This window comes from Varroa jacobsoni, unplaced genomic scaffold (genome assembly GCF_002532875.2).
Source record: "Varroa jacobsoni isolate VJ856 unplaced genomic scaffold, vjacob_1.0 scaffold_1019, whole genome shotgun sequence".
NCBI lineage: Eukaryota > Metazoa > Arthropoda > Arachnida > Mesostigmata > Varroidae > Varroa > Varroa jacobsoni.
Window position 1 is genome coordinate 235,513 of NW_019213921.1, and position 15,074 is coordinate 250,586.

The window sequence follows — 15,074 nt, forward strand, 5'->3', positions numbered from 1 at the left end:
ATCAGCATGGTATATATCTATATATATATATATATAGGAAGATAAAAACTGTACTCTAACAAAGGTAAAGCGCTGTGATCAAACGCCGGTGTACTACTAACGACCCTTACATCTGTGTCCAAGCGGGATTTCGAATGATATTCGTATTGAAATATTACGGCAATCTAGTTATAACTAAACAACCTGTTAAATACAGGTAAATAGAATAAAAAAAAAAAGTCAACTAAGATCTTGATTAATTTATGTTTACTTTTGCACATGTAGTATTTTTATCCTATACAGCTATAAAGCAACATACTACCAACATGCCATGCAAACCATTTGCCAATGCTGAAATGAGAGCCAGGGCTCAAGAGAACGAGCCCTTCCGCTACGGTACTCGTTGACTCTGAACTAACGTGAGATTATGTCGTCTGTTCTTATTTACAACTTTACGGCTGTTCTGACCTAGATTTGTTAGCAGTTGCTTATTATTTATGTAAATAAAACAGCAACAGAGACCGCAGCGCTGGCAGCTGAAGCCATCGTTTCAGAGGACCACAATGTGTGTCCAACATCAGCAGACAAATACGTTACGGACTAAGGTATCATGGGATGCTAACTTATTCGGCTCCAAACACAAATCTACCATATCAGAACGGTGCAAGCTAAGATCTTTCAGGCGAAAAGACACACGGTGTGATATGTCATCTAAGAAAATTAACATTCTACAGTACCTCCGAGACTAGCGGTCGAAGTTGAGTCTAATAATGAATTGAGACAATGAAGAAGATCTGCCGGACACTGGCCGTCTAGTTTAAGAAGTGCTTTGGTTAGCCCGTTTTGAACACCGGCGTGTGTAGCTCGCCATGAGAAAAACAGCAGAATAACACTAGAAGTCTATCGACCGAATGAACAAATGTATGGAAAAGCATGAACTCAGAGCAAATGATCACACGTAAGGCAAATGTGCTGATTTAGGAAGTAGCTAGAGCAGAAGCTAAATTCAGTAAGTTCGCTTGGTCGAATTCTCGCTGAAAATTGTATATAGTCAGTAAAAGTTAGAACTGCATATTATTGTTTCTCTATAGTTATTGATAAAATATAAAATGATTAGTTTCAGTATAGTACTAGAATGCCGGCTGTGATCAACTGAAATTTATACAGAGCAGAATTTGCGCATTAAACACATGAATCGAACACGCGGGTAATACAAATAAATGGCAAAGTTAATTGAAGTTAAGTATTAAATCAATGCCTCAGAACGCGAAAGACACCTGATAAACAGATAATATAACCGAAATGAATTCTATAGTCGTGACATGTTTCACGACAGAACCGCTCGGTGACCAGTCATGACGGTTACTTAATACTAGTCGGCAAAGAACTCTTTACAGTTTTCGTGAACGCTTGAAGCTGACCTGTGAAACCTTACGGACTACCAGATCATTAGAGGCTCTATCAGACAAACAAGTCGGCCTACAGATTACCAACAGGTGTTCGAAACACAGCTCGATATCAATATGCCGCGATGTACCTTCGTTATTAATGGACTCAGCACACGCAAGACCTGGGAACTTTGCGTTGTACCGTAGTCGTCTTGCTTACTGGCCAGGCCACCAGGGCTCACATGTAAACCAAACCAGCTACACGGAAGCCCATTCTAGGGCCATGATATAGATATTATATATATATATATATATATATATATATATATATGTATAGATGTAGACATTAGTACGTACGCTAAGCAAAACGCCAGCCGCGATTAAAAGTTCATCATAAAATGGTAATTCAATAAAAATAGAATCGATACGTCTACGTCAGGTCTGATAGGAGTTTCTCTCTGCAATTTAACGAATAAACATGACGTATACGTGACACTGGGCGATACGTTTAAAAAAGGCACGTGGCCTGTGATATGACTTAGTTAATGACTGAAATTAACCAGGGTCAACATTTGAGCTCAGTCCTGTCCCCAAAAAAAAAGTCATAATTAGAAGAAGTAATTGACTTCTTCGAACTTGAATGCGCCGTATTCACATGACAGGACATGACCAATGTTCATGCAGTGCGTGATTTGATTTTTTCCGCCGTATTATTTCATATAGTCAATCGCGAAACGGTTGAGAAGGAGTCATTTTTATGGTTCTATAGCTTGAACCGCTAAAGCTCTAACTCCAAAAGTTTAGAGGCTAAAGGTTTAGATTACCTCAGAATTGGTCCGTTCTATGAAGACATACTAGAGTGAATAAAAACTGCGAAGTCCATACACAAGCGTATGTTACGAAACTCTGCACCATGTCTTCCCGTAGGATAGCATTGGAATATAACTTGTCGACTGTCTCGATATCCATAAAGCTTGGCGCATTATATCTTGAATAAAAATGGAAGAAATATGAGTTTCAAATATTTCCGTATTTGTGCTGACAAAACCTACTGTATATTTTCAGACCATGAAACTATTCTTCTCGAGTGTTTTGCTAGGGTTTCAATTTTCTACTTAGATAGACTTCTGTCATTTTTATAAAGTCTTTCGGCTGGAAAAGTGAGTCTTACAATGCTTTCAGCGCAGTGATCTCCTCGTTAGTTGTAGATGCGACCATTCATGCTTGCGAAATAAAAATTTCAATGAATATTCGCCTCTTGCAGCTGACCAGCGGGATAACAAGATTTTATCTTACTTGAAGGATGGCCACTTATTTAATGCAAAACGTGATTGGCTATAGGCGTTCATCGCAATGAGCTGACGGAACCCATTGCCGTAAGGGATTGTGGGTTGGTAATAGTTAAAAATTTTTCAATGGGGAGACAACTTCATAACTAGTTGAGCAAAGAAGCGTCACGTTTACAAATAAACCTGAAAGTTTATATAGCAAGTAGACATGGCATGCCTTTATCATATTCTTTTCATATCTCAAGAACAAGGTTTTTTTAAAGTTGCGCCTATTAAAACTATGGCCGAGGTTACCACTATCAAAGATGTTATGGAAATGACGTTTTCGAACGGGAAGAATATGGAAGTGTTCGATTGGACGCAATAGCGCGTCCCTCTTAAATATTCGTAAATAATGTAATTAATCTGAACAATGGCCTTTTCCTTTGAAGGACAAACCATACCAGTACAATGGGCTACTAATCCGCAAGATCAGTCTAACAGGCTCCTTCACAGGAAGGTAGTTAGTGTGCCGCTGTTAGCAGCACCTACACACTGGATAAGTAGACGGTTATATAGTTCGATGTTGAGGAGTCGACAAGCTACCACCAATCGCCCTCAACGACAAAAACAAGGTAAAATGCCTTCGGAGGAAGCGATGCCCGCCTGTCAATGACATTTGTTTTGCCTTCATCATGCAACCTTCGCTAACGGCCTGTGTTTCAATTCGGTGCGGCGATACCGAACGAATGCTCTGTAATTTGCATAGAAATACAGATACATGACCTGATGTCCCAAAGCAGAAAAAAGCAAACGCTCGACATTAATTGAACACGTTGGACTGGCCATTTAGAATCGGTCATTTGATATTACATAGATTATAGTCAATATTCGTTAATTCGATGACTCAGAACAGCATGTCATTGTGACTATTGTAACGGTTAGTCGACCGCTTATTCAGAGGAATAGACAAGGTGCGTTTGGCCATACCGGTGTATTAGTGAAGTTGGTGAATCGAGCTACACTTACCGGGTTCACACGCTGACGTAGAAGGCCATAAGTCGAGGCGATGCAGACGTATCCGATAATCCCCTAGATCAGCAGACATAAAAGTCGGAAAGACCTTCGATCGTACCTGAGACTGGCGTCCTCGTTCAAAGGAATCAGAGATCAACGGCGTCGACGGACTAAACAAGAGGAAGACTTCGTAGGTGACCAACTTCATCAAACCTTCTCTATTATGCTCGTCACCGTGTCTAAGCATTTTTAATGAGAACGAAGTTATCTGAGAAGTAAGAATGGTGCTTACTCGAACATGGCTAGCTTGTTTATTAGTGGTTATGGCTTTAACGGTACCTCAGACCCTGGGTTTAAATCCCATACGGTCAGTTCGTTCCGAAGAGCCGCCCAGATTCAAGTTATGCGGGAATCGCCTCGCATCTTTAGTCATAAGTCTATGTCAATCTTACGGAGGAATAGGCCGCAAACGATCCGGTTACTACCTCAATTCATTCAATGGTGAGTAAACCAACAAACATATGGTCTTCATGTGTAAACTTCAGTATTTTCTTTTTTGGTCCTTGGCAGATACCTGTCCTGTAACCTTCGGCTCTGGGTTCCCTTGAAGACCACTACTTCTATTATGATTGCTACGACGAAGTGTGGCGGTTCGCTCAAGTTGCTAATTTTAATGGGTTGATCCACTCTAGACATTTATCATGTGCAGAGATCATGTCAATTGTGATTACACCTAGAACGCTTCTCACAGGCTTTTGATTAAAAACCGTTGGAGTGTGGTGCTGTTGCTGTCTATGGCTAGTACATCACTCATCATATGCGGGCAGTCGCTCATCATTGCAAAGAAAATAAGTAAACATACTCGTATAATTTACATACGTACATAAATTACATGTTATTACCACTACTATTAAGGAAGTAAAAACGGCTTCGGGCTGTGGAACTGATAAAATGACCAATTAACTTCGAAAAGTTAGAGAATATTTGTTTCTCTTCTGGAGGACGCCTAAAACGCTATGCCTAGCTTGAAGCTATTTGAACGTAAGCTAAAGGCAATTAACGAATGTAACGATGGAAGCGGCCTTGCTGGTGCAGGTGGTCCTGACGGCTACTTAAGGACAAGCCTGAAAGTTCGATCAAGTTTCGACGGCGACTGTCCGATTCGGTGAAAGGCAAACCATGCTTACGTCTTAAGGTCCTCCTATAGTAGTACGTGTTAAACCCAAACCATAACGATTTAGGACATATTATTTCTGGCGGATTGCCTAATAATCAGATATTCTAAGAAAACCACCACCAGTTGGTGGTGAGCAACTGTAAAGTCCTAGCTAATGTCGGCTCTGTTGGTTTCATAATAATATGTGTAGCAGTATTATTCCCATATTAATTTGTCGGTTATCGTAGTGCAACGGTAAAAGACTAACGGATTTATCAACAAGACCGACTACAACAACTATGCCAGAAATGTACTGGAACGTATTAGAACTAGCTTTTCCTTTAAATGTCTTTCGTGGCTCTTCACGTCGAAAAACTTATTTAATCTATGTTGTGTCTGACCGGCTAGACGCTGCACGTCATCCTCCAATCTCACAGAATTTCTTGCTGATTATAGCGTCATGCAATGCCTTCAAAAGGAAACTAAGAGCATATGCTTACATAGCACGCTGGCGTTGCATATGTTAGCAATAATTAGTTAGCATAGTATTGTTGTTATTCTTATTGTTATTATATGTACACAGAGTAGCATATCTAAATTGAGAATACTTCTTATGCTTTTTTTTTCTAAGATTGTATCTAAACAAAAACAGATACTCCAAGGCACGTACTAGAAGTGTTATCTCTGATGGTCACATTTATTCATTATAACTAGCATTCACCGCGAGTACAGCTCCAATTCAGAACCTAAATCACTTAGTAGTCATTTTCCATTAATTAATTAATAAATTTCTATTAATAATCATGTACTAAACGATACTGGATAAGGAAACGATACGAAACGATAAGGATAAATTTGTTATGGTATCGCTCAAATAGCCTAGACACAAAAATTCCGACGAAAGTGGATTTTGAATTGATAGCAGACGAAAAGGCCTACAAAATGAAATGGCCAATGAAACAGCCAAAAGGTTCAAAAGGTACAAAAAGATCAACCGTTGGAGCTTATCTGAGCCACGTGATTGGTGATTGATATTCTCCTTGTCGAAAGAGTCATTGTTTTTTTTGTATTATTTGGTAATAGGAATGGATTCTTGAGCCACCCTGAGAATCTTTCGGGCCCTTAATACTTAATCTATATTGATGATATTCTGGTTTTCTATAAAAGCCTTCCTCGGATTGTTCAGAAGCGCGGAAGACCAATACTAGTATAGGTGGTCGTTTTTGGGCGAAATAGGAGCTTTTGGCCAAGGTTAAAGTTCAGCCATCATGGAAAGATTGGATAATAGCTTACGCTCGCTTGAATTCTGAAAGCAAGGCTGTATTGTTCGCCATAGCGAATTTGTTGTGCTATTTGAAGAAGAACTGGTGCTTGCCTTGTAGAAAAAGTAACAGAGAAACGCAAGTCCGTTATGACAAATAGTCTGCCAGCTTTATCCAATATGATACACAGGTTGTTTAGGTAGTCGTCCGAAAAACAATTAGAAATAGCTTTGTTTAGGTAGAACGTGCACGACAACTGTGTGCTATGACGATATGCTTAATCTAACTTGTTATACGTTTGTCGCTTGTAGACACAATGCCGCTTACAGAAAGGTCCAAGGTTTATGGTCCAGCGAAGGAGCACTGGAACCTTGTCGTCCTGGGAGCCATGGATCCATTAATGACGCGGCGGCGACGCCGCCGCAGTGGGGATGATGACGTCTGTTCTGACCCAGCAATCGCTCAAACAAAACTACGTTGTATTTGCTGCCCAACGTATAACGAGCGGGGCTGCACAAAGGAGCAACTCTTGGAATTTTGTCAGTCGAGCACCGAACTCTAGTAAGATTGATACTTATGATGGTGGATGAGTTTTTTGATGACGAGAATTTATATCACATATCATTTTTACTATATGATTAATAATAAAAAGGCGGAATAGAAAGGCAAATGTCTGTGCTGCTCGAAACATTGGGTGGGATTAGATAAATGTTAAGAAGATGTAATGGATATGGACATGCATGAATAAAAAAGCTCTGCTGCTACCGCATTGGCCTCGTGAATGTTTGTGTCGTTGTCCAGCGCCCTGCGGAGTTCAATATACTGTTGAAAGGAACAAGCAATTGGAAAATGTGATTCATGCACAACAAAAAAAGCACAAAAAAGGTAGCGAAACCAATCAACAACAAAAAAGAGGAATTATTTGCCTTTACTGATGATCATGGCAGTGACAACGACGATGATGACCACAATTACCATTTTCAAAATAACAATTACCACTACCATAACACAATATGAGAAAGTTAATTTTAAACTTACGACAACTTTACGACACGTAAACATGTACATAATACGCTGTATATGTGCTCCCAACCCGCTTTCTGCAGGCAAGTATATGTGCTAATAAAAATGTGTTGCCTACAAAACTTGCATATTTCATTTGTGTAAAAAAAAGTCTGTTTTTATACGGTCATTCTAGAAATTGTGAGGAGGTTATTTTTGAAAATCTGCCAGGGTTCTGGTCACTGCCGCCCTTTTAAATGTGTTGAATAGGTTTTCAAGAAGACTGAGATTACCGCTAAGTGAAACACAATGTCATTGTTCGAGTTTGAAATAATCATTTATGGATTTGCCTTATATTATTTGAAATTATTGTTCTACTTAATATATATATATATATATATATATATATATATATTAAGTAGAATAAAGTTATATTTAAATATCCTTTCTCGACTCAGTGATAAACAGGTGTTTTGATTTTGACGCTCGGTACTGCTTTAATTAAATGTAGCTTCAGATGATTGTCCCCCTACATCAGCAGTTCGTTTCTTTTCATCTTATTTTTGCGCGTACGATTGTTTTGTCATTTATGCTTGTCTGTCGCAGTGCAAGTGTTCTTAAATATGGCTTTAAACTGTTCAGAATGTTGCTCATTTTAGGGGGGAGGGGGGTAGATTCGATGCCCTTGTAATCGGCATTACCTTGCTATTACTGAAGGTAACGTTTTTATAACCAAGGAGCACGTAGCATTGGCCAAAGGAAACTTGGCTGACGCGAATTATTTTTATTAACCTTCGTTAATTAAAGACTATAGTAGAAATGATCCACAAAACATATTGTCCTCAGATACGGGATAAAGCAACGGCTTACAATAAAGACAGCGTTTGTGTATAGTAGAAACGTTGATAGTGTAAAATAGATTTTGACTTTACTAAAAGTCAAGATTTACTATTTATCAGGATAACCATCTAAAATATTAAACAAAAATAAATTAATAAAGATAAAAATAACGCTAAATAGCTCTCATTTACGATATCTGGAAACGGAACTATTTAGTTTTTAAAAGTCTTTTAAGTTAGTTACTGTAAACATAGCTCTGTAATACGAAGGTAATTAAGATATCCTATACAAGATAAGAAGAAACACAGAATCTTGGCATATAATTTCTCGATATCCAAAACTTAGATAACCCTGTCATGGATATGCGCCTAGCACACTCTTCAGGAAGCCTTGCGCAGTGATATGATACATATTATAATAGAGTGAGATACACGTTGTTTACATTTATAGAATTTAAGACTTCCTCCGGGCTAATATACAACATCTACATTAATCATTTTTATCACATACATAGGCAAAAACCTATACAATGGCATAACACTTCTATTAACTATCACATTCCTAGAATTCGCTTTCATCGTACCAAAAAAGTGCCACACGTGCGTTCCGTACCATAGAGGTACCACTGACAAAATTGTGAATGTTTTGGTGATGGTCGCGCAGTGCCGGTAACGTGAGGTCCTGCAACAACTGATGCCTTTTCATTGTTGTCAGTTTAGCTGAAATTCGCTAGTGATAGTGTCGTTACATGTGTATTCTATCCGGAAGCGTTACTTGTGCCGCGTTATATTATTCGGGCGTTTGAAAGTCGTCAAAAAAACAGTAAGCGGCATACCCGGCTATGATCAATAAAGTCTAACAGTTTTTCTGTATCTTCGAAAAATTTTTCAAATAAGAGTAAAGTACTAGGTAATGACCTTTTCTGAATTGATACGAAGCAAAATAAAACGATTACGGATACAGGATATTGACCTTTTATACTGCTCGATGTTGACATATTTAACGTTCAGCGCTATATAAATACTTGAATGCACGATAATCTAACCTTCCTCGAGCTTTGCAAATCTTACCTATTTATATACTAATGTTAGACCGGCCAAACCGAGACTATCGTCTTTAGTAAATAGATTTTTGGTCAATGTTGGGTTTCATTGCAAAATACATTTAATGATATCTGGAATAACGGCACTGTGGCTCTTATATAGATGGCGCTCCGTATCGTAGACTAAAAAAGATTTCAGGTTTGTTATAAAAATATCTTGTCACATTTTTTAAGAATGTTTCCAGATAGAGTAGATACTACATTAACTACAATCGTAACTAATTGTATTTATGACAATAATAATAAAAATAACATTAATAAAAACGAAATTACATAAGTCTTTGGAAAATAAGCGCGATCGAAACTTTTACACATAATGAAGTTACTTTATATACAAAACCTAATTTAGGCAAAAAGTATCTAAAGGCTGGTTGAAAAGTTTATTTAGGTTCATTGACCTTAATTGGAACAAGACGGACGATTATTCACTTAGAGACAGAGGCTACTCGAAGTTTCGAAGGCATCGCAACCAGGAGTCACCACAGCATATTACGAAATGCGGTATGCACAGCTAGTCATGGGTCCGGCCGGATCAGGAAAATCGACCTTTTGTTCTGTTGTGGCGCGTCATGCTGAAATCACCAAAAGAGATGTCAACATTGTCAACCTGGGTAATGTCGTGAAACCAATATTTGTCGATACTGTTCAACGATTTTCAGGACTCACTGTATCATATTTTATATAACTTTGTCCTATTTCAATGTTTTTCTCGACTTATACAGTTCAACAATATGATCGCAGACAGCCCAAAGCATGGGTGCAGCATCATTTATGAATATGATAGTCTTTTTTATCCATTAAAAATGCGTTGTTTTTGCTTGCTGGGTTTTATGGCTAACGACCCCTTATTTTTTGTAGACATTTTAGGATAGTAATGTCCTACTTCTTTCACCTTATTAAATATTAGAAAAGATGTGATAACCATTGTTTTAGATCCGGCTTGTGAATACTTTGACTATTCACCGATGTTGGACGTCCGCGACCTCATCCATCTGGACGATGTGATGGAGGACGAGGAGCTTCGTTTAGGACCAAATGGCGGTTTAATCTTCTGCTTGGAATACCTCATTCGGTTCGTATCTGTATCCACAACAGCCGCTGTCACTCGACCACAACGTTCAGATACGTCAGCTTATCTAACGCTAGCTAAATAAGAAACCTATCACCTGCGAAACTTATTAATTCAAGTAAATAATTAACTGAATTTGAGAAAAATACCATTAAAAAATTCTATTTTTGGCAATACGCGATTCAGAACCACGTACAGTTATGCAATCTATTAGAGCATTCGCCAATATTATATATTTCAATTTTCGGTTCTATGGTGCACCTAGTAATGAGCAAATATAAGTAATATCACTCTGATATAAACGTATTTTTCTAATTACAGAAACCCTTTATGGCTAACCGAACAGCTCGGGGATTCGGCGGACGATGAATACTTCATATTTGATTGTCCAGGACAGATCGAACTGTACACTCATTTAGACATGATGAAGCGATTCACTGACATGCTTGCTGGCCTTGACTTCAGGTACAATAACAGCCTTTTAAGGTTTTATAAATAGTCATCAGCATTTCGATATAGGTACATGTGTGTCGCAATATGATAAAGTAATTTATATTAGTTTGTTGAAAGAATATTGGCATATTGTGGTATTTAAGTTTCGCTAGCAACAGAAGCTAAGAGCCACGTATCTCATATAAGATAAATCATGTGGGACTGTTTGAAGCTCAGATTTAACAAAAATTGAACCTGAAGTCATTGAAACGCCGTTACTGAGACCTAAGGTAAGGCGCTTTAAGGTTGAGTGAGGCTTCTGCTAAAATTCTCTTTATCTTACGATTTCGTTGCGATAAAGGCACAAATGCTGCTCAGGCTCATTAAAAAATTTGTACTGGTTATAGACTAGATCCGAGCGGAAGGAGCGGTCCAAGAAGAGTTCTGTTACTTTCGTTGTAAAAACTCCTGTGCGAAAGGTGCTCCTTGTAGTAGTCGACCGATTACGCAAAAAGTTAACGAAATTATTATGAAAATTGAGTCAGACCGACACGTAATTAGCCATAACATCACCAAAGAATTACACATCAGTCACCAAATAGTTTTAAATCAAATAAAGAAATGCCTGGTGCCACACGATTTGGGTCAAAGGAATTTACTTTATCATATTTCCATCTACGAGACTCTACAGAAACCCGACGAAGTAGAAACGTTTTTAAGGCGATCAACCACGGGGTATGAAAAGTGGATCACATATGATACAAGTGTGTGAAAAGGATGCAGTTGTTTGACTTTGTCTTCTTCCATGAGTATTCTAAACCCAATACGCATTTAGGACAAAAATTTAGTGAACTTCGGTGAAAAATTCTGATACATCTGCTATATAGGCCTTATCTTACACCATCAGATTACCATCTGCTTTGGTCTTTGCAGAACTCCCTTGATGGTGTTAATATTAAGTTTCGATTACTTGTCATGATTTTTTGCCTAAAAATTGCAGAAGAAGAAGAATAGTGATTGGATTATGGTGTTTCTAAAGAAATTGCAGAAGGTCATTGATTGTAGTAATATTGTTTTATAACATAAAAAGAATGTTCGCTTCAATTTTTAGTTTCTTCCGCAAATAATTTTTTGACCACCCAATATATATATATATATAAAAAAAACTTTCCGTTTCTTTTTATCTGTAATAAATAAACAAATGGAAAAAATAGAGTAAAAGAATGTATACTTAGTTTATTGAAACAATCGTTTCCTTACTCAGAAAGGTAGCGAGCTAATAATGTCTACAAACTTTTAATCGCAACAATCACGTTTGTAGACTTTTGTAATATCAGTTTCTGTATCACTAAGACGTTTCCTCAAGTATTAAAATGTATGCCTGGGACATGAAGTCATTAAGAGGCTCTCAAACCACTTGTGCTAACCCTTGCATTGCGAGATGTTTAGAGAAGAGAATTTAGGAGCGTGTTTAAAACAAATGCTAATAAAACCAAAAATACATGCCATTTTGCCGAACAGCACAACTCCTGTTTCATAACTCTTTTTCTTTTCACTTATAGAGTGTGCGGTGTATACTTGATCGAAGCACAGTTTATGGTCGAGACTCATAAGTTTTTTTCGGGAGTGTTGTCTGCTTTAAGTACGATGGTTAATCTCGAGTTGCCGTTTGTCTGTATCCTGTCAAAAATGGATCTGCTCAATTCTGCGGGGCGAAGAAAAATCGCAGATTTTGTGGACAGCTCAGCTCAGGCATTGCTCGATGACAGTCGAGAAGCACATCTGAATCCGGTGCGTAGCTGCTTCTTCACTCATTTTTGCATTTCTTTTGTTTGCTTGTTTTTTACTCAAAACAGACATATTTAGATAAAAATATAACAGACATATTTTAGATATTATTTATTATTCTTTTTATCTTTTCGCATGCTTAAGGCAAACGATAAGCCGTATTAAGAAAGCACCTCCAGCTTTGTGAAATAAGAGCTTGGCCACAATATAGTTTTTTAGACTAACATCGTGCTGTAACTATTATTAACCTATGTGGACGAACAAGATTGTTCATTCTTTTAATTGGAGACCCTCGGTCTGCGTTTCATAAAAGAAACATACTGCGTTTCGCCTTTCTGAAAGTAGACGCTTGCCCGATAAAATTCGTTGCGAGGATTTTTTGAAAATATGTCTTCATTTATAATGAACTAGATTTCACAATTTCAGAAATTTGAGGCTCTATCGAGAGCGCTGGCTCGTGTGGTGGATGATTTCTCTTTAGTTCGATTTGTACCCCTGAACATCCGACACGAAGAATCAATTAGCGACGCTCTCATGCTTATTGATAACGCGATCCAGTATGGCGAAGACTTGGATGTCAAGACCGCCGAATTTGAGTATCCAGACGAAGATGACGAAGATGACGGAAGAGATAATTAGTGAACTATTGTTAGCCATGCTCTGTGAGGTGTTGTTAAATAATTGTTGAGGGTTAGAGATGTGATCACCTGTTAATATTTTGTTCCGGATAGTCTGGAGCGGCGGTCTGTTGAGGGAATGTTGTAGTGGACAAGACATTTTTGTTTAATGACCATCATCGGTAACGAAGGCGTTGATCAGACGAGTGTGAAGGAAGAGAAGCATTTGTTTATTTTTAAGGCGCAAAGCGTGTAGATGTTGGGCGTTTGTCAAAGGTCTGTTAGGTAAAGGCTGTCGCAAGGAATGATGATAAAGTGAGGGATTTTCAAATGTAAAACACAGTTATACAGACGAAAATGGAACATCAGGCATAACTATTGTTTGTTTGGAAGAAGGCCAGAAGATGGTGATCTTCTTTCGCTGGGGCTACACGGACTTATCATGAGGTGAATGAGGCGACTGCATATATATACATATATATATGACGCTTATTATTATATATTATATTACTATTATAACGCATTAGATCGAAGCAAACCGAAATACTGAAAGAAACAGCAGAAATATTGAAGTTGGCAGCCGCTGATCGTTGTCACGGATTAGTATATTAAAAAAGAAGAAGTAATTTCGGCCAGTTAGTTTCTAATCCCTTAGGCAACATATTTGTACAATATATTTGTGACGTGATGTTTATACAATGTATTTTATAAAAGAGTACCCAATAAATGAATTTTTCGTGTTGTTCGAAATTTACGATCTATTGTGTTTGATTTGCTAGACACTATAACTAGGCCGTACAGTTATTGTTAACCTCGTGTTTGACACTTGAAAGTAAAATTAACTACCCAATGGTGCGAAGATTTTGAAGACAAAGAACAGTTGAAATTGGGCGAATTTGTATCAGTTGTCTCTAGACTATACATCAAAATGCTCACGCTTTTTAGACGTAGGTGAATGACACGGCTGTATTCTATTATATATTCAAGCATACAGGATGCATTATGCTTGTCAATATATGCTTGCTACTTATGTCTTAAGTAAATCTGCATTTTCAGTAGGGGATTTTTCGCCCTTATTATAATAACAAAATTTCCGTTAGGAACGATGCACAGCTTTGCATTGGAATTACAGCTTATAGTATTATTGTGAGGACAAAAACCGATTTTTTTTTAGTCATAAAATTTAAACCTAGTATAATCTGAACTTCACATTAGTTTTTGCTGGCTAGTAATTTATCGAACTGACTCGTTCTCACATCCGGTGTACTAAAGTCTAGTTATTTGTACCTCCTTTAGAGAAGATAATGTTGCAACAACTCGCTTGTAGTGCCCTCTTAAACCCTTTACATTATCTCTAAAGCCGTTCGCATTTTGTTGTCGTAATAGTAGTTTTCTAGTATGGTAAATCATGACATAGTAAGCACTCATAGTCACAACAGGCGTAAACACGCTCTTCACAGTGATACCGAGACTATTGGTTAAGGACGTACTTTTTGTTGGCAACTACGGTAAATTCGTCTGGTTGGCAAGACATTAGTCGAAACTGTTTAATGTTGTGGAAGTTTAATTTTGGACAAGAAAAGGTTCTCCAGAATTGGTCAGCATGGAAGGACGATTCGTAAGATCGTGTTTGGAATACTTGAATGCTTTCGAAACAAGAAACGAATCTAGATACCGTGAACGTTTGCTTTCAGCGTTGGCTTAATCGACTATCATACACTCCACTTTCTAAAAAAATAATCTCTTCCAATTAGAATAGAGTTTCAATAAAAATAGTTTTATTCTCCATGAATTTATATGCTTCCTTTAATAATAGGCTATTCTGGTTAATATTAATTAACAGCTGCTCAAATATTGGCCTAGAATGATAGTAGTAGAATACCTATTTTAAGCAAGTCTCTTGGTAAAAAAAAAGTAAGGTAACTAACTTTTAACTAAAGCCGTGCTGTCGATTTCAAGACTAACCTAGTAGTGAAATGTTAGATGTAATAAGAAGCAGTCGCCTGGTCCCAGTGCTTGGTATACTACTAACACTTTATATGCGTTCGCATATTTGTTGTTGAAAATGAGTAGATCGACTTAAATGAATTAAACAACGGTTTTTTTTTCCACTTTTTACCACGCTATTGCTTCTCCGCTAAATTGGGAGCCCGC

At 37.7% G+C, this 15,074-nt stretch overlaps 2 protein-coding genes and 1 long non-coding RNA gene across 4 annotated transcripts; 2 read left to right on the forward strand and 1 right to left on the reverse strand.

The window, feature by feature from the left end:
- Positions 1 to 3,603: 3,603 nt before the first annotated feature.
- LOC111265868 (uncharacterized) lies at positions 3,604 to 7,215 on the forward strand. Its single transcript, XM_022842856.2, has 2 exons — positions 3,604 to 4,153; positions 6,382 to 7,215. The coding sequence occupies exons 1-2, from the start codon at positions 3,934 to 3,936 to the stop codon at positions 6,630 to 6,632; spliced, it is 471 nt and encodes a 156-aa protein (XP_022698591.1). The 5' UTR covers positions 3,604 to 3,933; the 3' UTR covers positions 6,633 to 7,215.
- Positions 7,216 to 9,375: 2,160 nt separating this feature from the next.
- On the reverse strand, positions 9,376 to 15,048 carry LOC147752756 (uncharacterized). Its single transcript, XR_015313227.1, has 2 exons — positions 14,886 to 15,048; positions 9,376 to 9,586 (listed from the first exon to the last, which is right to left on the reverse strand). It is a non-coding gene; the product is annotated as an uncharacterized LOC147752756 (long non-coding RNA).
- LOC111265873 (GPN-loop GTPase 3) lies at positions 9,490 to 13,674 on the forward strand. 2 transcript variants are annotated; one of them, XM_022842861.2, is made up of 5 exons: positions 9,490 to 9,625; positions 9,948 to 10,086; positions 10,405 to 10,548; positions 12,078 to 12,306; positions 12,730 to 13,674. In XM_022842861.2, the coding sequence occupies exons 1-5, from the start codon at positions 9,511 to 9,513 to the stop codon at positions 12,940 to 12,942; spliced, it is 840 nt and encodes a 279-aa protein (XP_022698596.1). In that variant the 5' UTR covers positions 9,490 to 9,510; the 3' UTR covers positions 12,943 to 13,674. The 2 variants fall into 2 exon arrangements, with proteins under 2 accessions (XP_022698596.1, XP_022698597.1); XM_022842862.2 differs by having other exon boundaries at positions 12,234 to 12,306.
- Positions 15,049 to 15,074: the final 26 nt, after the last annotated feature.

Bases quoted from the DNA above. Each gene is read 5' to 3' on its own strand.
- LOC111265868 (XM_022842856.2), top strand. From the start codon at position 3,934: ATGGTGCTTACTCGAACATGGCTAGCTTGTTTATTAGTGGTTATGGCT. The intron at 4,154-6,381 runs GTGAGTAAACCA...TGTCGCTTGTAG, and splicing joins CTACCTCAATTCATTCAATG to ACACAATGCCGCTTACAGAA.
- LOC111265873 (XM_022842861.2), top strand. From the start codon at position 9,511: ATGCGGTATGCACAGCTAGTCATGGGTCCGGCCGGATCAGGAAAATCG. The intron at 10,549-12,077 runs GTACAATAACAG...TTTCACTTATAG, and splicing joins CTTGCTGGCCTTGACTTCAG to AGTGTGCGGTGTATACTTGA. The intron at 12,307-12,729 runs GTGCGTAGCTGC...TCACAATTTCAG, and splicing joins GAGAAGCACATCTGAATCCG to AAATTTGAGGCTCTATCGAG.